The sequence below is a fragment of the Panthera tigris genome, chromosome B4, assembly GCF_018350195.1.
Source record: "Panthera tigris isolate Pti1 chromosome B4, P.tigris_Pti1_mat1.1, whole genome shotgun sequence".
NCBI lineage: Eukaryota > Metazoa > Chordata > Mammalia > Carnivora > Felidae > Panthera > Panthera tigris.
In genome coordinates, this window is record NC_056666.1 from 40,624,730 (window position 1) to 40,649,795 (window position 25,066).

At 46.5% G+C, this 25,066-nt stretch overlaps 1 protein-coding gene across 1 annotated transcript in view; it reads right to left on the reverse strand.

The window, feature by feature from the left end:
- VWF (von Willebrand factor) overlaps window positions 1-24,228 on the reverse strand; it is a 137,863-nt gene extending 113,635 nt beyond the window's left edge. The window contains exons 1-6 of the mRNA XM_007089645.3: window positions 24,069-24,228; window positions 22,904-22,958; window positions 21,043-21,207; window positions 11,518-11,620; window positions 11,014-11,222; window positions 2,505-2,629 (exon numbers count right to left, since the gene is read on the reverse strand). Of these exons, the coding sequence (XP_007089707.2) occupies window positions 2,505-2,629; window positions 11,014-11,222; window positions 11,518-11,620; window positions 21,043-21,207; window positions 22,904-22,958 (657 nt within the window). The 5' untranslated portion in view covers window positions 24,069-24,228. The remainder of the gene's footprint in view (window positions 1-2,504; window positions 2,630-11,013; window positions 11,223-11,517; window positions 11,621-21,042; window positions 21,208-22,903; window positions 22,959-24,068) is intronic.
- Window positions 24,229-25,066: the final 838 nt, after the last annotated feature.

The following is a 25,066-nucleotide window of genomic DNA, read 5'->3' on the forward strand; positions in this document are numbered from 1 at the left end:
CAGATTGTTCCACAAAAACAGAAAAGACTCACTGCGTGAGTAACCAGCCAGTAATGAAGCGCACTTCTCTCTCTCTCTCTCTCTCTCTCTCTCTCTCTCTCTCTCTCTCTCTCGTGTGTGTGTGTGTGTGTGTGTGTGTGTGTGTGTGTGTGTTTATTTTGCTTCTGGAGTAGGAGAAAGCTGGAGTTTCTCTACTTTTGTGCAGACTTGGGGAAGATCAGACTTCTGCAAGGGCTGACTGGGGGTTGACACCATGGAGGCTGTCCCAATCTCCAGACACATACCACCGCCTATTCCCACTGAATGTTTATTGCAACTTATTATAAACTGACTTTCTAGCCCAATCCACAGAAACACACAAAGTTTTAGAGCTGAAAGGAACCATAAGAATCCTGGAAGCCAACTCCTGAGGGAAAACTCAAGGGCCACAGGCAGAGATAACAAGCAGCCTGAGGCAATGCAGCCAGAACAAGGGAGGAGGGAGGGGGGTGAAGCCAGAGACAGTGAATTCTGACTCTGAAGCTTGTTAGCTGGTGACTTTGGCAGCTACTTAACCTCCCATGGCTGTGATTTCCTCATCTCCCTGCAGAACTGTACAGGCCCACTGTGGCCTGTCAAGTCCTGTCATGGCTGTGTTCCTGGACAGAAGCAGGGACCACCCTCTTCCTGTGGGATGGAACAGGGTGGTTGCTCCCTGGCTGGGAGATGGTGCTGTTAAGTGGCCGGCTCCACAGGGGTTGTAGGGTACAGCGTAGATGCCCTTCAAAGCCAAGGACTCATCCACTCACGGCCTAGAGGGTTGGCTGGTAAAGACTCACAGCGGAGTCATCTGCAGGCATTGCCCTCAGCCCAAGCCTCCCTGCCCAAAGGAATCCTATATCAAGTGACCAGCGGGTCAGTACAGGCTTGTCTAGCGGGGCCACCCCAGCTTTCAGAGCTCCTTGAAGGATCAGCTGAGGCCCCAGTTGTAACTACATGGCTGTTCACCTTCCCCACGCCCAGCATGGCCTCTCTCTCCCCCTACAGATGCTGCTCCTGACAGGTCCCCAGTCATTCCCTGCACAGGGGGGGTCTGACTTACAACACCTCCAAGAAAACCCCCCAGACAGTGAGCCCCTGCCTCACTAGGACAATCCCTGTGCTGACAAGGGCCCAGCTTCACCCCAGTGACAGGCTGTTTCTCCTCTCTCAGCCCCAGCAGCCCAACTCCAAGGGGAAGTAGGGTCGTCCATCAAGGGAGGTCTTTCCCCACCTAAAGCATCACCCTCCCAACACCCTAACCACCAAGACACAAAGGCTACCACCTGAAGAAGGTAGAGGCAGGATTCAGTCCTGTGCACTCCCTCCCGCCAGACCCCCTCTCCTCCAAGGTGAAGGTTCTGGTAGTGGGGTCCTAAGAGGCAACTCTGAAAGGGAAGAAGCTTCTGAGGAGCTACCATATGATTAGAAATATGAGCTGCAGAGAAAGGGATGGGAGGTACCACCGTCGGTACTGAGACTCAGGGCAGAGGCACACAGACAATAGGAAGCCATGTGACCATAGAGGCAGCCACTGGATTGATGTGGCCACAGGCCAAGGAATGCCACAGCCACCAGACACTGGAACTGGGAGTCTCCCCTAGAGCCTCCCAAGGGAGAGCAGCCCTACTGACACCTTGATCTTGGCCCAAGGAAACCACACTGAGACTTCTGGTCTCCGGAACTATGAGGGAATACATTCCTATTGTTGTAAGCCACGAATTTTAAAATTAATTTGCCATCACACCCAGGCCCTCCTCTTCCCTCAGCTTCCCTAACTATAAAGTAACCCTCTTCTTGCTGATGTGCTGATAAGACCTAGGGGCCTTGTCCTCCTATTTATACTTTAGAACAACCACTTATTGAACACCTAAAAAGGAACTGTTTCCTATCGCAGAATTTCAGACAGGTGGCAGGCAATGGTGGAGATATTTGGGCACAAGAGAAGGCACTGGAGTATAAAACAGAAAAGTCTAGGAGCACCTGGGTGGCTCAGTCAGTTAAGCATCCGACTTCCACTCAGGTCATGATCTCACGGTTTGTGAGTTCGAGCCCCACATCAGGCTCTGTGCTGACAGTTCAGAGCCTGGAACCTGCTTCAGATTCTGTGTCTCCATCTCTCTCTGTCCCTCCCCATTCATGCTCTATCTCTCTGTCTCTCTCTCTCTCTCTCAAAAATAAACTTTTTTTTTTAATTAAAAACAAAAACAGAAAAGTCTATTTGCTCACTATACCCACTCACTGGACAGACATTTTAGAGCTCCAGGCCCAGAGCAGTATTAGACTAGAGCTAACCTGACTCCAGCCATAGTTGGTTTTCAGGAGAAAAGGGGTCCATGGGAACCCCTCTTTGAAGAGTCAGAGGGACCCGCAGAGGTAGGTCCACTCTGCGTCTCAGTGGAGGAGTAGAGAACAGATGATTTTCTGCTTCTCAATTCCAGAAGTCCCACTGCATTCAGACAACATCCAGCCTGGGCTATACCTACCTTCTGCATTTCCTCAGATGAGACGTTGCATGGGCTGCTAGGAGGGGATGCTCGTTTGCACTGTTGTTCCCCACTGCTCAGGGCCCAGGAGTTGGCAAAGTCGTAGGGGTCCGAGGTGAAGGTCCCTGTGGAGAAAGTTTCAAGGAGAATGAAGTCACAGTTAAGACTGACCCAGGACTTCTAAGGGAAAACTCTAGATTTGTCATCACCTGAATCAACCTTCCATTAGATCGGTACATAGGCGTCTGGGTGGGGAGTAACTTCTGTGCAGTGCTCAGCCTAACACCATAGTGCACGGGCACTCAGAGGTCAGTGTTGGGGGGGGGGCTGGGCGGATGGGCACAGTGAGGAAGGTGACATGGAAGACGATGAGGAACATGCCCGTTCACTCTGTCTCCATGCCCTTGTGCACCTTTCCCCTCTGCACCCCCTTATTACCTTGACTCTCTCCGCTCATTCTTTGAGATGTGGCTCCAGAGCCACTTCCTCCAGGAAGCCCTTCTGAACTAGTTCTACTCCCTGCCCCCCACCCCAGCCTGTGCTCCCTCAGCACCACGGCCACCCTTCCATCAAAACCCTCATCCTCCTTTGTGTTGGTATTTCCTTTGTTTATAGTCATACTCCATTCAACTGTGAGCTCCCTAATTCAGGGTACAGGCTGTGTCTCTTATCTCTGAATTCCTAGCCGGGGCATTGTAGACACTTGAAACATTTTTGCAGAATGAAGGTAAGAATGTGACACGGAACCTGAGCCCCCAGTCACCACATCCCCCGTGCTTTCACAGCATCTGTGCCTTGGTCTCATACCAGCCATGCCACCATTGGCTCCCACAACAGAGCGAGGGCCTATAGGCTTACACGACAAAGGAGATACCCAATGTCACTGCTGAGTCTTCACTGCAAACAGACTAATGAAGCATTGAGGCAAGTAGTCCTTTTGCATAGCCAGGTCCAGAAGAGTGAAGCATGTTTCAAGGTCAAATCATATACTCAAGAAAACAAAATAGAAAATCCTGAGGGAAAGAAAAGCAGGACATTGGAAGTATTGTCAGTTGGCATCTGGGGTGGGGTAAGCAGGGAAAATGGCCCCCTCCAAAGATTAATTTCCTAATTCTTGGAACCTATGAATTATCTTATAGGGCAAAAGACGTGATTAAGTTAAGGATCTTGAGAGGAAGAGCTTATCTCGGATTACCTAAGTCAGCCTTAGATGCAATCACATGTATCCTTATAAGAGGAAGGCAGCAGGAGGTGACTGAGAGAGTGAGAGAGAGAGAGAGAGAAAGAGAAAGAGAGAGAGAGAGAGAGAGAGGAAACAATGTTGTTACAGGCAGAGATCGAGATGATGCAGCCACATCAAGGATTGCTCACAGTAGTTGGAAGAAGCAAGGAAGAGATTCTCCCCTAGGGCCTCTGGAGGGAGTAGAGCCCTACCATCACCTTGACTTCAGCCATTTGGCCTCCAGAAATTGTGAGAGATTAGACTTCTGTTGTTTTAAGCCATGGAGAAGCCAAAAGGAAGGGAATTTAAATTTATGGAGTTTATACTATGTGCCAGGCATTATGATAAGTGCTCTCTGGGTTCTGAGTCACCACGTCACACAGGCTTATCTGCTTTCTAACATACCATGAGAACTCCAAAAAACTTCAAATAATTTCATTCTTGTACAGAGGTTATAAAAAACAAATATACTTAAAATTCTTGTTATAGGGGCGCCGGGGTGGCTCAGTCAGTTGAGCGTCCGACTTCAGCTCAGGTCACGATCTCGCGGTCCGTGAGTTCGAGCCCCGCGTCAGGCTATGGGCTGATGGCTCAGAGCCTGGAGCCTGCTTCCGATTCTGTGTCTCCCTCTCTCTCTGCCCCTCCCCCATTCATGCTCTATCTCTCTCTGTCTCAAAAATAAATAAATGTTAAAAAAAATTAAAAAAAAAATTCTTGTTATAAATATGAAGTAATTGAAACCTGATAAAAGGACAAGACAATAAGAAAAAAAAACAATAGAGTTGAAAAAGAACTGCATTTACCTTCTAAAGTTACAAATATAGTCAAGGAAATAGAAAGAAAACTCAACTGATGGGTTAGACATCATCTGGAGATTAGACAGAGTTGAGGGAATTAGGGAACTAGAAGATAGACCTAAGACGTGATGTGCTGATGAGCCAGCCATCTGGAGAAAAGCAAAGCCCTGGTTTTTAGGATTTGCTGATTTCCATGGTGCAAATACTCCAACCATGGCCAACTTCAAGCTACCAACATGACAGTACTGAATGCAGACTTGGAAAAAATGCTCACAATCCGTTCTTAGCAGCCAGCATGAGCGCACCCAAAAAGCAACAGAGAGGAATAGAGAGATAGCAAAATAAAAGTAAGGTAATGAGAAAAAAAAAGGATGCAATACAAATATACAATATACATCTAACAGGAGAGAAAATGACTGGAAGTTTTCTAAATCTGATGGAAAATACAAGTCCTGAGATTCAGGCATCACAGTCTCAAGTAAGATAATAAATATAAAACCCACATCTAGACACAACATAGTAAAATTTCAGAATACAAGAACAAAGAGATGACTTACGTACAAAGATAGAATACTATATGCAATGCAATAACAGTTGGACTGGCAACCTTCTTCTCAACAGCAACAATAGAATGGCATCTTCAAAGCACTGTGAGAAATGACTGATGCCCTAGAATTCTATACCTAGCTAAAGTATCATATAAGAATGCATGGCTGTTTGTTTCAGTTATCACTATTACCACTACCAGACCCTTAATGAAGGAAGTACTAAGGGATATTTTTTAGAAAAATAGAAGTTGAACCTAGAAAAAAAGAATAAGATGCAAGGAGAAATTATGAGCAAAGAACCTGTTAAACATGAGGATATAGCTAAAGAAGCACTGATTGTGTAAATCTATCATAGTAACGTCAAATTTAGTGGTATTCAAACAAGATTGGGAGGTTAGTGAGGTAGTAGGGAAAGAAGTAGCATTTTAAAAAGCAGTAATAATAGAAAGCACAAAATAAGATGGTTAATAGAAGTCCAAATACATCAACACAACTGAATATAAAATGAATGAAAAGAAGCCAAACTTTACATTGAGAAGACAGAAATGATTAATTTACATTAAAATATCAATAATGAGGGGTGCCTGGGTGGTTCAGTCAGTTGAGTGTCTGACTTGATTTTGGCTCTGGTCATGATACCAGGGTCATGGGATCAAGCCCTACATTGGGCTCTGTGCTGACAGCACAGAGCCTGCTTGGGATTCTCTCTCTCTCCTTCTGTCCCTCTCCCTCACTCACGCTTTCTCCCAATACATAAATAAATAAATAAACAATAATGAGATATAGTGAGATACCATTACACATCTATTAAAATAGCTAAGAGAATAATAATAATAATAATAATGTGGCAATTCCAAATGCTGGTAATGACTCAGAGCAACTGGAACTCACACGTTGCTGGGACAAATGCAGAGAACATGGCCAACTTAAGAAACAGTTTGGCAGTTTATCATATTAAACATATGCTCATTATACCACCCACTAATCCCACTCCTAAATATTTTCCCAAAGAAATTAAGTGTACTTCCACACAAAAACCCGTATGTGAATACCACCTCACACTTACTAGGATGGCAACTATCAAACAAAACAAAATAAAACAAAACAAAACAGAAAATAACAAGTGTTGGTGAGGTTGTGAGAATTTGGAATCCTTGCGCACTGTGGGTAGAATGGAAAATGGAACAGCCACTGTAGAAAACAGTATGGCAGCTCCTCAAAGAATTAAGAATAGGGGCATCTGGGTGGCTCAGTTGGTTAACACCCGACTCTTGATTTCAGCTCAGGTCATGATCTCAAGTTTGTGAGATCAAGCCCCACGTTAGGCTCTGCACTGATAGTGTAGAACCTACTTGTGATTCTCTCTATCTCCCTCTCTCTCTTCCCCTTGCCCATTCATGTGTGTGCACTCTCTCAAAATAAATAAATAAACTCAAAAAAATTAATTAAAAAAAGAATTAAAAATAGAATTGCCACATGATCCAGCAATTCCACTTCTGGGTATATACCCAAAAGGATTGAAATCAGGGTCTTGAAAAAATATTTGTACACCCATGTTCATTGCACCATTATCTACTCTAGCTAAACATGAAAACAACCTGTGTCCATCATTGCATAAATAGGGAAGCAAAATGTGGTATATACATACAATGTACATTCTAAATGAAGGAATTATGAGATAAATGGGATTAATAGGTATTAACATCCAGCTACAAAACAAATAAGTCACAAAGACTGTGGGGAATAAGTTTAGGAATTCCCTGAGCTTGCACCAATGGGTTAACAAGTCTTAGGATGAAAGCATCCAAGATTAGGTAAACAGAACTGAACCGACCCCAACACAGTACAAAAGCAGAAACCTGCTTTCACAGGACAGAAGCTCCAGAATAGGTAAACAGGTAAGTGGGGCTATAGACCACTGCAGCAGGGTGAAACTGCCAGGACCTGAGCTAATTAGCAAAAGAAACGTGCCTTGTTGACCCTGAGGTAGCCTGCTCTATCCGTCTTATGCCGTAAGCAAGTTAAGATAAACAGACAGGTGCCTCGTGCCTGCCATAAAGTAAACAACCCTCTGCTAGGCGCTGAGATTTTGTTTTCTACTGACCCAAACCCCTAACACTGCATATCTTCAAAATCCCTTTCTCTCACACACGAGTTAATGTTCATAGTTTCATTGCCTCTTCATGGACATCCATCACATTTGTAAGCCTTCTGATCCTAATAAATATGGAGCAAGGACCCTTACTCAGGACTCTTGTCTCCTCCCAGACATTAGCCTCTCTCACAGTTAATTCTGCATCTTCTCTCTTGCTGGACAAGAGAGAACTCCAGACTCAAAGTCTGCGACAAGAGATGAAAAGTACAGCACAGAGAGTACAGCTAATGAGGTTGCAAAACATGGTTTGGTGGCAGATGGTGACTATAATTATGGTGATGAGCACTGAGTAATGTGGAATCGTTCAATGATTATGCTGTACACCTGAAGCTAATATAACACTGTGTTAATTATACTGCAATAAAAAAGAGACTTATTCCTAAGAGTTTATTATTAATAATAGCAGTACCGCTTCAGAATATCCCATTTCAATGCACAGTGTGAGTATGTAAATATTTTACTTTCCAAGCAAATCTGTAAGTGTATCCCCACTTAATTTCACAACTCTTCATGACTGGCACATCTGTGCTTCTGAAATAAACAGGGCTTAAGCACTTTTGTTAAATTGTTGACAAATAATCCTTTTATGTTCTTGTTCTCAAACCTGTTCTCTAGATGCTGAAATGTGTTAACCAAACAAGGTGCAAATTTAAAACAATGCCGTGTTGAAATAATTGATTTAAATACAAAAAAAAAAAAAAAACCCAGAAATTGTGACATGTGCTACGATGTATGGATGAATCGTAAAGACATTACGCTAAGTGAAATAAGCCAGTCACAAAAAGAGAAATGCTGTGTGACTCCACTTATATGAGGCAGTTGGAGCAGTCAGAATCATAGAGACAGAAAGTAGAATGATGGTTGCCAGGGGCTGGGGAAGAGGAGGAAAGAATGGGAAGTTTGGTTTAATGGGTAGAGGGTTTCAGGTCTGTAAGATAATAAGAGTTCTGGAGATGGATAGTGGTGATTGGTTACACCACAGTGTGAACGTACTTCATGCCACTGAGGTGTGCACTGAAAAATGAGTAAGATAGTAAATGTCATTTTATGTGTGTTTACCACAATTTTTTAAATAGGTAGAGTGGGGCGCCTGGGTGGCTCAGTCAGTTGAGCATCCGACTTTTGATTTCAGCTCAGGTCACGATCCCAGGATCGTGCGATAGAGCCCCACTACAGGCTTCATACTCAGCATAGGGCCTACTTGAGATTCTCTCTCTCTCTCTCTCTCTCTCTCTCTCTCTCTCTCTCTCCCTTCCCCCTCCTTTGCCCTTCCCCTGCATGTGTGCATACTCTCTCTCTCTCTCAAATAAAAAAAAATTCTTTTTAATGGGGAGGGGGGGAACCCTATACATGAATGTTTATAGCAGCTTTATCCATAATTGCCAAACACTACACTTGACAAAATGTCCTTCAACTGGTGAACGGATAAACAAATCGTGGTAGCACTCTTCAATTATAAGCAGGAACAATCTACTGTTACAGAAACAACACAAATGGATCCTTGGGGGGATGATATTAAGTGAAAGAAGCCAGAACTAAAAGGCAAAGTACTCTTGGTACAGTATGAAGAGTTAGAGTTATATAAATTTTGGAAAAATCAGAACTCTAGGAACAGGAGCTACCAGGGCTAGGAGCTGGGGGAGAGCTCAACTACAAAGGAGCACAAGAATTCTGGCAGCAAGGACACTGCTCCATAGTTTATGATGGTTACATGGCTCGACACTTTCACAAAAGCTCATAGACCAGGAAGCATGGGTTTTACTGTATGTAAAGGACACCTTGATAAAATTTAAAAAAAAATAATAAAAAAATAAAAATAGTAATAATAACATAAATAAATAAATAAATAAAAATAAAAATAATAAAACAAAATAAAATAATAAAATAATAAAATAAAAATAAAACAAAATAAAATAATACAATAATAATAAAATAAAATAATAAATAATAATAAAATAAAAACCAGCTATGTGCTTCTTTCATGCAATATATCTGAAACAAAACCACATGGACTGGTTGAGAATACGAAAAAATATCAAGTAAATACCGACTTAAAAAAGGTGAGGTGACTATATATTATTGTCAGACAGACTTTAAGGCATTGTGAAAAATGACGAGTCAGTACATAAAAGGAACAGTTCACTAGAAACATTCAACATTTCTAAAATCTAACTGCAAAGGCCCAAAATAGATAAAGCAGAACTTGACAGAATTACATGAAGAAATTGACAAATTCATCACCATCATAAAAAAATTTAATACACTTCCCTTAGTAATGCGTAGTTGAAGCAGACAAAAAAGTAGTAAATATATAGACTATTTGCATAACACAATTAACAAACTTAATTCAAAAAGTATATATAGAATCCTGCACCAATCAGAGAATGCATTCTTTTGGAACATACATAGAACAATTGCAAAAAAGATCATGTAGGTGGGCACCAACAAGTCTCCCCAAACTTCTTTTTTTTTTTTTTTTTTTTAATTTTTTTTCAACGTTTTTTATTTATTTTTGGGACAGAGAGAGACAGAGCATGAACGGGGGAGGGGCAGAGAGAGAGGGAGACACAGAATCTGAAGCAGGCTCCAGGCTCCGAGCCGTCAGCCCCAGAGCCTGACGCGGGGCTCGAACTCACGGACCGCGAGATCGTGACCTGGCTGAAGTCGGACGCTTAACCGACTGCGCCACCCAGGCGCCCCTCCCCAAACTTCTAAATTAGAAATCAATTTAGTTATAAAAGATAACTTTAGAAAGTCTAAACATCTGGACATTTTGAACACACTTTATAGGTTAAGAAAGAATTCAATGGAAATTAGAAAATCCATAGAACTAAATGAAAATGAAAACATGTTATATATCAAAATTGGTGCAGCTAACATGGCATTTAGAGGAAAACTTACAGCCTTAAATGTACACATTGGACAAAATGTACATATTGGACAATACAAAGTTTGAGAAATTGGTGCTGGAAAAGACAAAAACAAATGATCTCACTATTTTCCAACACATACAGTGAAATGGAAGGAATGGTCAACTGTTCTCTAGACACTTATCCCTTAATCAGAGGGTAGTTGAGTCAGAAGGAAGAAGAATAACTTAATGTACAAATGTTCAGCTTTTGTAAGAGAGCATCACTAATTAAATGTTTATGTAATTGACATTATCTAAAGAAGAGTAAAGATTAGTAATGGTTTCCACATTGTCCATATTACCTTCTATTGCTCATGAACAGACACATAAACTGGCCTTTTTGGACAGCAGGCCGTCCTTTACAGATTTCATCCATAAAGTTCTACTGCACTCATTCAAGTCTCCAAACCATCCAGCATTTACCAACCATCTACCATGTGTAAGCTGCTATGGGGAATTCAAAGTTGAACCAAGTCAGCTTTGAGGAGCTCCAAGATGTGGTTTGCCAGGTGGTCCAGGCAGTGGGGTGGAACGCTAAGAGATAAGGTTGGCAGGAGGGGTACCTGAGTGGCTCAGTCATTTAAGTGTCCAACTCTTGATTTCAGCTCAGGTCATGATCTCATAGTTCGTGAGTTCTAGCCCCGCGTCAGGGGCTTGGGATTCTCTCTCTACCTCTCTCTCTCTCTGCCCCTCCTCTGCTCTTGCTGTCTCTCTCTCTCTCTCTCTCAAAATAAATAAATAAATAAACTTAAAAAAAAAAAGGGTTGGTAGGATAAATATAACATGGCAGGGGAGAAGTCTTAGTGAAGGTTTGTAAGCAGGGAAATTACATGTGTAACCACAACTTGAGGGAAAAGGTATCTTAGAAAAGCTTACCTTCTTGAGTCCTGAAGTCATCCTCAGCAAAGATGTTAAAGTTGCCACAGAGCCCACAGGTCTTGTTGAAGTATCTGTCTGACAGCAGGATTTGAAAATTGCCACTGCCATCAATTCTGGCCACAAAGCCATGGGTCTCACTGGACACCTTGTAGTACCCAGCCTCAGTCTCTAGATACAGCCCGTTGGAGGCGTAGGGCATGGAGATGCTGGAAGGACAAGGATGAACTCAGGAAGTATGCTTCTCATGAATTTCCTGGATGTCCCTCCCACCTTTCAACCCCAGCCCCATGCTCCAGGGTTGGGACCTTGGTGCCAAGTCTCTGAGGACCTAGACCAGGAGTCAGGAGACTGGCCTCTTGCCCAGCCCTGCCACTCACTGTCCCTAGGCACATTGACTTCCTCACTCTGGGCTCCAGTTCCCTCATCTCAAAAAATAAGGAGGACTGCAAGAGGGATCCCCAGGGTCCTTTTTAATTCTGGCATTCCGAGCTTCTGATTTACCTTTGGTCCCCCTGCAGCACAGTACCATTGACAAACAAATGGATGTCAAAAAATTCCCCGAGATACACAGAGAGGCTTACTCTCTTGCCATTTTGGAAGTCCCCTGAAAGAGAAAAAAGTCAGTAGTGGTGATTATTATCAAAAAAATTATATGTTTAATTCTCATCATCTTATACACATCACTAATCTTATCTCAGTGGGAAACTCTCCCCAAGAACTTATCAAATGGGCCACAAAAATCTTCCCCAAAATATCATTTACTCATTCATTTTTCCATTCATCTAAAAATATTTATTGAGTGCCTTCTGGATACATAACCCACTAATAGTCTCTTCTATTTCTCCAAAGAAAACTATGAAAGCATGACCCCTTCTTCTGGGAGCTTATGATCTAAATAAGATAAACAGTCAAAAAGAGAGTAAAAGCAACATTGTGAGTTATTGGTAACAGGTACTCTAGGACAGTATAATGTTCTCTTAAGACAGCCCAAACCAGAATCCCTAGGCTCTTTGTTGAAAACGGAGATTTATGAGTTCATGAAATCAGTTTACTGAATTTGATTTTCTGGGAGAAATTTAGAGATCCTGTCGGCAAAGTGCCTCACTCTGCACGGGAAAGGAAGTCAGGATGCAATAAATGATTGGTATTGCCATTCGAGATGTGTGAATAGGTCAACACATAAGAAAATAGTCTGTGAACAAGGGTTCAGTTGTGAGGGGCAAACACAGAGGCGGCGGGGCGGGGGGGGGGGGGGGGGGGCGCCGTGTCCTAAAAGCAGGAAAGGAAGCAGAAGACCCATTTTCCACAGCACCATGGAGACTAATCCTACCAGGAGGCCCTGAGAACTGAGAACTGGCGGTCTCCAGAGATAACCGACCGGCCACAGGAAGTGAAGGAACCGGAAGTAACAATGTGGAGTCTGAAATCTCAAGCCTTGGAGACTAAGAAATTAATGAAAACAGGGAAGATGAAGGGCAGCAATGAACACAGAGATAGAAAGTGCTGGAGAAAAGGGGGTCAAATACGAGACTCGGTGCCTGAGGGCTCCTGCAGAAATGCGGCAAAGGACCCAGCTGAAAAGGTTAACCTTGGAAATGAGGAAATATTCCCTCGCCTAGAAGAGCGTGAGCTCCAGCCGCTCAGCAAAAGAGGAGGCAAGAATGTCTGCGGAACTAAGTGCAGGAGACGCTGGCAAGAGGTGCTGCTGCCATGGCTTGGGCCACTGACGGTCTTTGGCGGAGGATTTCAGCTGAGGCCTGGGCCAGACCCAGAGGCTGGAGGACCGCGATTAGCTATTACACGCATGCGCGCGCACGCACTCACCAACCAGAAAATAGACTCTTTCTGGTGACACTTCCGTGAGGGAGTCACATGTAAATAACTGGCCTGTTCTAAGAATAGATTCCTGAATGGTACACTGTTAGCAGCTCGGGGTGGGGGGATGGGGGGCCCAGGAAAGGCCCACAGACCACCCACAGACCACAAACCGCATTCTGCAGAGCTCCAGACCAACACTGTCAGGAGGGAAATGAGATCCCAGCCACATCAAAGGGTTTTTGTCCTGTTAGCTTGAGGAGCTTTTGTCCCGGTAGTCTTGCCTGCCCTGCATTTTCACTTAGAGCAGTTTCGCAGCAAGCACATCTTTAAACAGTTAAGCAAACATTCTGGCAGCAAGAAATTAGCCAAAGAAAAATAAACACAACCCCACAGATAAGTGATCAGGCAAATAGAGTCGAACGTTAATGGTAGAATCCCAGTGGTGGGCATACGGGCGTTCACTGTCTTATTCTTTCAATGTTTCTAAACGTTTGGAAATTTGCGTAGTAAAATGTTGAGAAAACAAGCAAATGGGATAGCCCCGCGACAACCTCCGGTTGGCAGTCAGTCCCTCCCCCGAACCATCCATGCCCCTGGGCAGGCGCAGTGGACCAAAAACCAGTTCCCTTCCAGGGTCCGTTCTTGGGGCTGAATCCATGGGACAGGGCAAGCCTCCAGTCACCACCTGCCTGCTGGAGATGGTGGGCAATGAGCCCAAGAAGTCAGAGGCTCCGGCTCCCTTATGACCGCAGAAACCTGTCTCCTCATCAGTACAATTTTCCCTGTCACCCATGCCCAGTGTCACAGAGCAGATGGACGGGGGCTCCTACACCTCCTTCACTGGGTAACTCAACCAGTATGTTGCTTCTGAGCCAAAGACCTCTCCCTCCTGGAAACGAGAAGAGTCCCTTTGTGCCTCTCCTTTGCAGAGTCTCCCTCCCTCTCATGGGGATTCAAAAGGGCTCAGGAGAATAAGTCAACCAGGGAGCAGGGAGCATGTGGCTGGAGGATGAGTAGGGAATGCTTCGCATGCAACCAGGCCGCTTGGGGTGAGCCACTGCCCTGCAGATGCAGATCTGCAACTCTTTAGAGCTTTCAAGGATGTAGAATCCCCCAGTTGCTCGCTCCACAGAGGCCAGGTGCCATAGGAAAGCTAGAGCTCATCATCCCTGGAAGGTTGAAAGGCTCCCACTGTGTGGGGCTACATGGGACCCCCAACCCTTTGCAAGTAAGTGATGAAGGCAGCCTGCCCCCACAGACTGAGGGACTTGGGTCCACCCAGGTGGCTACACTCAGGGTAACTTGCCCGTCATCACAGAACCAGTGAGGGGTGAGAGAGTCAGGACTCAGACCAGGTGCTGGTTTAAGTATTTGAGGGGCTGGGATCACCATGAGGAAGCCAGGGAGCACCTTTCACCACCTGCTGAGCAGAGCATTGGTTGAGGCAGCACCCTGTTCAGGGAAGGTGGGGCTGGCTGCCCAGGACCTTCACTTGTCCAGGGGCCCTGGGAGCCGGGATTGGGATCCTTGGTGAGGACTGAACTGTGAGGAGTCTGCGGAATTCCTGAGCCTGGGGAGCTGGGATTGGGATCCTTGACGAGGCCTGAACTGTGAGGAGTCTGCACAACTCCTGACCCTGGACGGTGAGGGAGGCCCTAAGAGCAGTCACTCCACACCCAAAGCAGCAGGGCAGCAAGGAGATTCTGGAAACTGTGTCCTGGAGAAGACTTCATCACAGAAAAAAACACACAGTAGGACAACGGGGAGGCTCTTGGGGATGGTCAGAACAGGTGGCTTTAAAACACTTTTGCCCCAAAAGCAGAGTAAAAACAGTTTACTGCATGACCCAGAATACACACACTCACACATTTCACACCACTTGCCCTTCCCGTGAGCCAGACCCCCTGACTACTTTCTGAGGTTTTTCTATCCTATTCCATGTAATCTCTTTAAATACTGGTTACACTCATTAAATTATTTTTAAATCCATAGTTATGACTCAGTTTGAAAAACACTGAACTAGACTGACTCCATTTTAGAGTTAGAGAAACTGAAGCCTACGTTTACAACAGGGTCTGTCCTCCCCAGCAATAATGACACTTGGGACCAGACACTTCTTTGTAGTGGGGGCCTTCTGATACATGGTAGGGTGATCAGCAGGATCCCTGACCTCTACTCACTAGATGCCAGTAGCATCTCCCTCCAAGTTGGTACAATCCAAAACGTCTCCAGACACTGCCATATGTCCTCGGTGGGGGGGGAATCACCCTGGGTGAGAACAATTGCTTTACACTGTCATCAAGAGGCAGAACCTGTACACAGGTTTTCTAACTCCAAGGCTAAATCTCCTTTGGAAACACAAAGCTGCCTAACGGGGCATCTGAGTGCTCTGGATTCGGTTAGCCACTGATGCAGAAGAGAACTCTAGATTTTATTTGCTTGTTTTATTTGCTTCCTTCCCTCCCTGCAGAACTCAGGGGAGAATCTGATGACGTGCAGCTATTAGGAAATTGAGCCCAAAAGGGTCTCCCACATTCCACAGACATGCACGTTAGCACTTCCTGTAACCGCTGGGGGAAGGTGGGTGGGGTGTCCACCCCAAGAGGCCAGAGCCAACCATGCAAGCTCTTCCCCAGGGAGGCTCTGTCTCTCATCTGGCCTCTTGAACTCAGTGACCAAGGGACTAGGTGAGGGAGTAAGTCTTCCCCCACAAGGAGTGGGGAGCAGGCTGGCACCTGGAGCCAGCATCAGGTCTGGGTGATTTCCCGGACTTTAGAATGTGGAACTCACTACTATGCATTTCTAACAGACGCTCCACCTCCACTCCTGTGATTCTGATGCAGGTGATCATCTTCCAAACACTGAGAAACCAGGGATCTGGTCTAACAGCACCAGTTACTGATGTGGAAACGAAGGCCCCCCTGCTGAGTAAGTTACTCAGCACGTTGTCTGGTTATTCTATGGCTCTCTCTGGGCTGGCTTGGGAACCAGACCCTGCAGGGTAGCTTAGGAAAAGCAGCCTTTCTGAGCAGAGGGGCGCCAGGACTCCAGTGCTCTCTCTCCCTGGTCCTCGTGCTGGTGGGCTAGGAAACCCCTAGTAGCTTTGGCCTGCCCAGACCTGCCCCACCAAGAGCCAGGATCAAGGAAAGGGCCCTCCCCTTCGCACCAGGTGGTGCTTCACGCTTGGACATAAACAGCTTTACCCAGGATGTGAACAAGGTCCGCAGGCACTGGAGAGGAATGGAAATTTGGGATTTCGAAGCAGGGAAACAGGATGTCATTGGAGAACAATGGGGCAGAGGAGTATATGAGGTTGCTGGCATGCACGTGTAAACTGGAGATGCTGTGTCCAAGCGTGCAGGACGGACCCTGGGGCCTCAGGCTCCTGAAGCAGCTGCACTGACTCACCCCACCCCAGGCCCACCCTCCTCAGATTATGCCTCTCTTCCCAATGCCCCCCATGCCACCAGCACCAAAAACACAAAAAGTAGCCACCCATTCTCTCTGATGATTCGGGGTGGGAATTAAACCAATCTCAGTTAAAGTATGATTAACCCATAATCTGGTTTAGGCCAATTACCCACCAGAAAACTGACATCTGACAAGTTGTTATAATAACCAAGACCCAGGGGTGCCAGGGTGGCTCAGTCATTTGCAGTGTCCGACATTAGCTCGTGTCACGATCTCAAGTTCATGAGTTTGAGCCCCACGTCGGACTCTCTGCTGTAAGCACAGAGCCCACTTCAGATCCTCTGTCCCCCTCTCTCTCCACCCCTCCCTCACTCACATTCTCTCAAAACTAAATTAAACATTAAAAAAAAAAAAAAAGAACAATGACCCAGTGAGGGTGGGGGCAGGGGTCCCAACAAGATATTTGAAACAGAGGCTTAACACAGCCCTGCAGTTTCCCCTTGGCCCTTGAAACCCCAGAAAGGATGGCCAGAAAGGCCAGGCCTCTGACACAAACCCAAGCGATGTTCCCCTGACCTTGACGGAAACGGTCCCAAGGGCCCAGCAGCTCCTGTGTCCACCATGTGTTAAAGGTGACTGCTTTCAATCACTAAGGTTTGGGTAACACTTCTCACTTGTAAATGATTTTTCTCCCTTGATCTTCACTGTATCTCCATTTTAAAGACAAGGAAATGGAGGCTGGGAGACATTGCGCACTTCCCTAAGGACACTCATTGAAGAGGAAGAGCCAAGACAAGGGCTCTGATTTTCTGAGCAGAGGGGCGCTGGGAGCAGAGCCACCTGGTCCTAGAGGATGGAAAACATCCAATCCCCAGAAGTAGATGAGACCAGTGCTGGACAGGACCAGAGTAGTGGGGGGTGGGGTGGGGCTTCCTGGAGGAGGTGACAGTGACTGCACAGAGGCACCCAGGCAGCCTGAGTTTCCCTGTCTTCAAGGCCTACCCTTAGCAGGGAAGAGTCTAGAGTGGGTTTAAGTAGGGGAAGGGGACTTTTCCAACATGCTGCTTGCCTCCCTGAGTCCAGATGAGCTCTGTGCCTGGTCCTAAGATTTCATTACACATTATTTACAAATCCACCTTGAGGGTAGGGAGTCTATAGCAGGAATCAAGACAGCAACTCCCAGTGTCTCCGTAGGGTCCCCCTCCCTGGAAAGTCCCCTGAAGCCCAAAGCCACACAGTGGAAAGGATGTCACTGTGTCTTCTTTTGAAATCTTTCTCCTGTCATTCCTAACCTGCTCCATTCTCACTGATACCCCAGAGTCATCTCAAGTAGGGCATCTGTATGGAACCCCACCACGACTTTTTTTAAGATGCATAGAACAAGGGGTGCCTGACTGACTCAGTTGGTAGAGCATGCGACTCTTAACCTCAGGGTCATGACTTCAAGCCCCACATTGGGTGCAAAGCCTACTTAAAAAAATGGTATGGGTGCCTGGGTGGTTCAGTTGGTTAAACATTCAACTTCAGCTCAGGTCATGATCTCACGGTCCATGAGTTCGAGCGTCACATCAGGCACTAAGCCTGCAACCTGCTTCAGATTCCATGTCTCCCTCAGTCTCTGCCCCTCCCAACTCCCTCTCTCTCTCTCTCTATCTCTCTGTCTCTTCCTCTCTCTCTCAAAAATAAAATAAAAACATGAATTTTTTTCAAAGAACTAAGTACACAAAGAAAGATCAGTAGATGATGTCAATGTCAATTTCATGGTTGTAATATTTGAGAATAATTTTGTACAATGTTACCAATTGCAGGATACTGGGTAAAGGGTACACAGATTTTGTGTGTGTGTGTGTGTGTGTGTGTGTGTGTGTGTGTGTGTGTGTGTTTTACAACTGCATGTGAATCTAATCTCAAAATAAAAAGTTTAACTTAAAAAATAAAAAATAAATCTTACATATTATCCCCAAAACTTTTGGGTTTTATTACAGAGTTACAAGACTCCACAATGGATTTTTTTTTTTTGAGAAACAAGAAAAAGAGAGAGAAACGGTTTTTTCCTTGTGATGAAAATCTTTAAGATCTGTTCTCTTAGAGACTTTCAAATATACCCTACAGCAGTGTTAACCTTAGTCACCATACTGTACTTCCCAAATCCTGGACTGATCTATCTTATAAATGGAAGTTTGTACCTTACCCACCTCTGATAACCACAAATCTGATCTCTTTTTCTAAGAGTTTGGGTTTTGTTTTGTTTTCTTTTTCTTTTCTTTTTTAGATTCTATATAAAAGTGAGATCACACAGTATTTGTCTTTCTCTTTCTGGCTTATTTCATTTAGCATAATCCCTCAAGATCCATCCATGTTGTTGCAAATGCACTATGATTTTTAAGGTAGAGAAACCCACTTAAAGTAAATATTGGACAGGAGGTCCTCAGCCTTCAGCCTCCCAGAGAAGGTGACAGGGTGCTTTTTCTCTGCAGCTGCTCTCCCAAGTTACTCCCCAGCTGCTGCCTCTGAAGCAAAGGGGATCCCCAAGTTCAGTGTTCAAAATGGCTTCCACCATTTGTCATGCCCTGGGGATGTCTGTGGTCCTTTTCACCCCCTGCCTGGTTATCATGGCCAAGACCACCCAGCCTCCTGTCTTTCTCCCTTTCTGACCGTTTTGGCAAAGTAGCAAATTCCTTCTTAATCCTTCAAATTGCACAAGCCTCTATAGTAACTCCTCACTGCTGCTGAATCCGGAAACAAACTCTCCCATCAGTCTGTCAGCCTCATTCCTGCCTCACCTCCCACTATTCTTCAGCCCCATGCTTCTCAAGATTTGGTCCCCAAACCACCACCACCAGCAGCAGCAGCAGCCAGGAACTTGTTAGAAATGGGCCTTTCAGGCCCCACTCCAGATCCACTGATTCCAAAAGCCTGGGCATGGAGCCCAGCAGCCTGTTTTTAACCAGCCCTCCCGGAGATCCTGATGCAAGTTGGAGTTTGAGAACTACTGAACCAGCCACACCGATCTCCCCACTAGGCTGCACTGAAGGAACATGCATTCCTTCCAGCCTCTTCCCTGTGTTCAGGCTATCCCCACTGCACACATCCCCTGCCCTGTCCTCTCTGCCCAACCGAAACTCCTCACCGAAGGCTCCTCACATGCCATGCTTTTCACAAAATCGGCTCTTGGGTACAACAGAGCCCCGTGCTTTGTGGATCCCCATCCCCTCCCTCACCTTCAGTGCTGCCAGAGACCCCGGTCACCCAAGCACCAGAAAACAAAGATGCATAAGGCCTGGTCCTTGCCCGTTGGGGGGGGGGGGTGCTCACAGAGGAGGAAGACAAATGGCAGTCTGGCGAAGTTCAGTGCCCTGAAGTCACACTGTGACAGGGTTTCCAGCAGAGGCAAGGTGGATGGTGACAGCCAAAGAAGCAGGGGAGCCTCATAATTAAGGCAGCTATCAGCTCATGTAGCTCCCAAACAGCCTCGCCCCACACTGAGCACTGAGGGCTGCATCCAACCTGGGAGACCCTGGAGACCGGTGGAGTGACCTCTCCGGGGGCCCTACTGCCTGCATCTCGGCAAGGGTCTGAGTGTTGCCAAAAACTGTCTTTGGCCAAACCAGGATCAGTCTCCTCTGAGCCCTCCTCTCAGTCAGGTCTCCACCTTAGACTCTGTCCTCGGTCTGATCGGTTCAGTTTAGCAAGAATCCTGCTGGGTTAGTTTATCGAAAATCCCCTGGCCTCAATATCTGACCAATTCCTCATGCCCCTCCATCAATACTTATCACCCTGGCCTGACTTTAGCAAGAACCCTGTCACGTTGGCTTAACCAGATGTTACCTTTGATGTTTCCCCTTGGTAATTTTCCATCCACTGACCCCCCACCCCCACCCAGCTGTAAGTCCCCACTCATCCTTGTTATATTTGGAGTAGAGAAGTAGAGCCCCATGTCTCTGCCCCACTGCACCCCCCCCCATTGCAGTGGCCCCTCTTGAATAAAGCTTTCCTCACTGTCTATACCAAGTGTCATGAAAGATTTTGTTTTAACAATGTGGATCTGTCCATTGTCATGTCATCTCCCCGAGGCTATGGACCCCGTCTTTGCTAGGTTTTGTAGCAGACTCACTCACACATCGCACACATCTGATGCATTCTCAGAGTGTGAAGGTCACCAAACCACAATCCCCCATCACTGCCTGCAGCCCCACTCCTGGCCTTGGAGAGTGCCATCTCTCCTTAGTGCAGAGGGAAGTTCCTGAATCCTGACAAACCCAGGATCAAAATCCAGCTCTTCCTTTTACTGTCAACCCTTGGGAGGATCAGACCACCTCTTTGGGCTCGGCACCTGTACCTACACCTCAGAGCCACTGTGGGGTGCAGCGATAACCCAGGGACATACCAGCACTTTCCCAGGAACACAGGAGGTGCTTAACATCAGGTAGGTACTCTGAATTCCACCAAGAACACAGCAATGACCCTTCCCATTTTTCTAGGGACTCTGTGTACTACAAAGCATCTTCTGGTTCACCATTTCTTTTGATGCTTTGGAGCTCCCAAAGTGCTGCCTGGACCCAGAGCAATGGACATGACCACTGGAAAAATATTTGCTCCATCCCACCAGGCTCCCATGGGAGAGACCCAGGGCCAGGCTAAGGGAAGCTCTTGGTCATGGAAGGCCATTTCCATCCATGGTTCCACAAGGATCTGCAAGCTCAGGCCCTGCCAGAAGAATGCCCCTAGAGCCCCACAGTAGGGTTGAGCTTAGCCGACACCTGCTCTGAATCCCTCACTTCAGTGCCCTGGACTCACCAATAAGTGAGAAGGAGTGTTTCTGACAGTCCCCGGCCAGGAGGTAACTGCAGTCTCCCATAAAGCTGTACATGCTTTCATCAAAGGTGTTGATGAAGTCACCTCCAAAGAGGCTGCATCGAGCCATCGACGATCTGCCAACAGTCTCTTTTGCACAAAGGATCCCTGGAGGGAGAGACTACAGGTGAGCACAGCTGGGACCATCCAGCCACTCCAGCCTTGTGCCTGATAAAAATTGGGCTGTAGGGAAGTATTTTCCATCCCAAGCAAGACTAAAGCTGTTGCTTTTGGGGGCGCTTGGATGGCTTAGTCGGTTAAATGTCCAACTCTTGATTTCGGCTCAGGTCGTGATCTCATGGTTAGTGGGTTCAAACCCCATATCGGGCTCTGTGCTGATAGCACGGAGCCTCCTTAGGATTCTCTCTCTCTCTTTCTCTTTCTGTACCCTCCCCCAAAATAAATAAACACTTTAAAAAAAAGTGTTGCTTTTGGCCCTCAAAAATGACCCAGGACTCACAGCAATAACAGAGGAACAGCTTCTCAGAATATCTATTTGTTTTAACGACATTTACTTACTAATTTAAAATGTGATACATGCTTTATCAGAGAAAATTTGGGGAACACAGAAAAAATTCAATCAAGGTAAAATCATCATTAACCAACATTCCTTGATAACTGGACTTAACATTTTAGTTTTATCCTTCTGTTTCACAGCATATGGATATATAATTACAGGTTTTCTACGAATTTGTGATCATCCCGTACAAACTATTTATAACCTGTTTATTTCTCAATGTACTGTAAAGAATTTATCATGCCATTGTGTACCCTTGCAAAACATGTTTTGCAGTGACTATAGCATATTTCACATCTAAATGTATACATTTATCCATTATAATAATATTAACCCTATTATTAGGTGCTTAGCATTTTTCCAAATTTTTTAAAAGATTGTAATGAGCAACCTTTTACATTAATCTACTATATCTTGAACAGTTTACATTCAAACAAATTAGCTGGTGTGTCTAACACACAGAATCTATGGAGTGTTAACTTCTTTAGGGCCATAAGCTAATTCCTCCCAGGAGACCCTCTTAGCACCTTCACACTGCGCATGTGTGTGTGTGTGTGTGTGGTCAGGTGGGGCACCACAATAGTAAATTTTTAAGTTTTCTGGATCCCCTGGCACAGGAACCATCTGGTTGGAAGATGTAGAAGGTATGAAAAATATACATTTTTCCCCCACACTAAACTGTGAGCAACAGGCTGGATTCTGCTGACCTGAGTGATCTAAGTGGGGACAAGCCAGAGTCAGAAAAGGGTCCCTCTCACTATTCGCAGACTCAGTATCTCAGCAAGGGAAGCAAGGCACTGTAGTCCAGTGCGAGTGGTGGTCTAGGACCCAGGAGAACTGACCTCTGACCTTTGCTTTATGTGACTTTGGAGCATTCATTTTTCCTCTCTGACCCTCAGTCTCTTCATCTGTACTATGGGAGATTCCACTAGATGACCTCTACGATCGCTTCTAAAACTAGTCATCTGTCCAAGTCTTGGGTTCCTTCTTCCCCATCCAGCAACCGCATCATAGAAGACTGTTCTGTGTGACCCCTGTGCTTCTTAATTGTCCAGTCAGAGAAGGCATTTGCAGGTAGCTGCTCCTTGAGGAATACAAGTCAGGGGCAGGGGGCTCTGAAGAACCTTCACAGGAAGAATTAACCAGTGACTATGGCAAGCCCAACCCAAGCCTAACACGGGACTTGGCACACAGGTGAACTCCAGACACACCTGCTGATTCCTGGAAGGGAGTTATTCCAAAAGACCCTGAGGCAGGAGTAAAGAATGGAAGCACTTTAGTACCCACCTGGCAAGGTGAAGGCCAGAGCAAGCAGCACTCTCGCAGGTCTGGCAGGAAACATCTGCAGAGAAGCAGGAGAAATGACTGGTGATCACTGCCCTCACAGATCATTGCTGGGATGTATGACTGTCCGTGTGTGAAGTGGGAAGAACAATTTTTTTTAAGCAAGAGAAAAGATTGATCCTTCCCGGCCCCTGTTTGCCCTTGAATATGGAAGACTGGTCCCCAAAAAAGCCCCTGGCCAGGCCCAGGCCCAAGAGTAACAATCACTGTGAGCCAGACCCCAGGCATCCTTCCCCAACCAGCAGTCCCAGAGCCCAGGCAGGCGAGGAACTAGGCCAGCCTGGCCTCTCACTCCCCTGCACTCCTGCAACAGCTAGGAGCCCATGCGTACCTGATTCCCTCCTGCCTTTTAATCCTTCCACGCTCGGCAGCAAGCTGGGGAGAAGCTATCCTATGCTCTGTTCCTACCAGAGGCACCCAGATGTGGAGAATGCTCAACAACCACGTTTGTAGGTCAGTCCCCGGAACTATACCCCTGCTCAGGCAATGTGTGTTGGGCCGAGCTGTTAAATGGACAGGAGTCCAGTAGCCTGGGCCCAGGAAAGGCTCCCATCGTGTGCCCCCCTCCAGAAAGAGAGAATCAACCCTGACTTCAGAGCCCACCCCAATCCCGTAGAGCCCCTGCCACAGCCCTCTCCTCTTGTTAAACAGGTATAGACTCTTATCACCTGAGATTTACTGGGGGTGACTCCTTTCCTACTCAGTGCCTCATCCAACCAAAGAGAGACAAACCCAGTCTGTTATATACCTGCGGAAGTAACACTTGGATGACATCAGATATGGCCACGTCTTGGTCTCAGAACCAGTGACCCTCTAAAACCTCCCAACACACAGGTATGTCAGGCTGCTTTCAGAATACACCCAGAGGTGAGAGCAGAACTCCTTCCAGTCTTGCCTCATCAAGTAGTACAAGCAGTAGCACCACCACGAACAAAAGCAGCCACAGGACTCCCCAGGGACAAGTGGAGAGTGGGCCTTAGGAAGGTCCCTGGCTCCCTCCAAACAATCCCTTCTAGCCCCGGGACAGAGGACCCCGGTTCCCCAGGGTAAGGCCCAGTCCTGATCTTCCTCCCCCAATTGAGCCAGCCCTGTTCCCAAAAGCCCAGACCTTTCCCTGCAAGCGGGGGGCTGCAGGTATCTCCAAGGTCCCTTAGGAAGCCCAGTGCCGCAAGATGGTGCCGCCGGCCTAGGCCATGTTCCCCAGCAGCTGAGGCCGATGGGACTGCTCGCAGCTCTGGACTGTTGCTGTTAAGTGACCCAGGGGCTGCGCACTCCCCGTGGCCAGGGGGAGATAAAGGCCGAGTTGTGACGTCCACCAGCCCCCCCTCCTTTCCCACCACAATAGCTGTGAGCTGCCACAGCAGGGCATTGGCCTCCTGTTAATTACCAGAAGGAAACAATGAACGGAAATGGTATTAGAAATACCTCCAAGCCGATAAGGCTTTGAAGAGTTTGGTGGGAGACCTCGGCCAGCTGCCATAATGGGCTGCCTTGGCCTCCCCACGCCCCCCACACCGCAACCACGATCCTGCCCACACACAGGATTCCATACAGACAGGGGATGACCACGAACGCTGGCCGGCCCAGGGCAGGCTGGCCCAGGCCAGGGAAGAATCCAAACCTGATCAACACAGCTTCTAGATCCGGCTTCCAAGGCCAGACACCGGGGAAGTTTGGAAAAACACCTCAACGTGAGCCAAATTGGTGGCTGTGTTTGGAGAAAGAAGAGAATGATGTTTCCTCTCCGCGCTAAGGTATGAATGCAGTCCCGGCCCTGACAAAAACAGGCCCTTTGACTCACAGCTAGTGTCCAGGGACAAGGTAAGGATGAGGGGCCTGGACACAAGCCCAGGCTTTTGGAAAATGGTGGCCAGGACGGTTTAAGTCTAATCCTCCCCCAAGGACCCTTCCTCCCACCGCTGGAGCCTGACTCCTCCCCGACTTTACACACACCCCACACATACACGCACATCACACCCACAAGCACCACATACATACACCTCACATACAACACACACACACCCCACATGCACACACACCACATACATATACTCACACCCCCACCATACACACATATTACACACATACACCACACAGGTGGATACA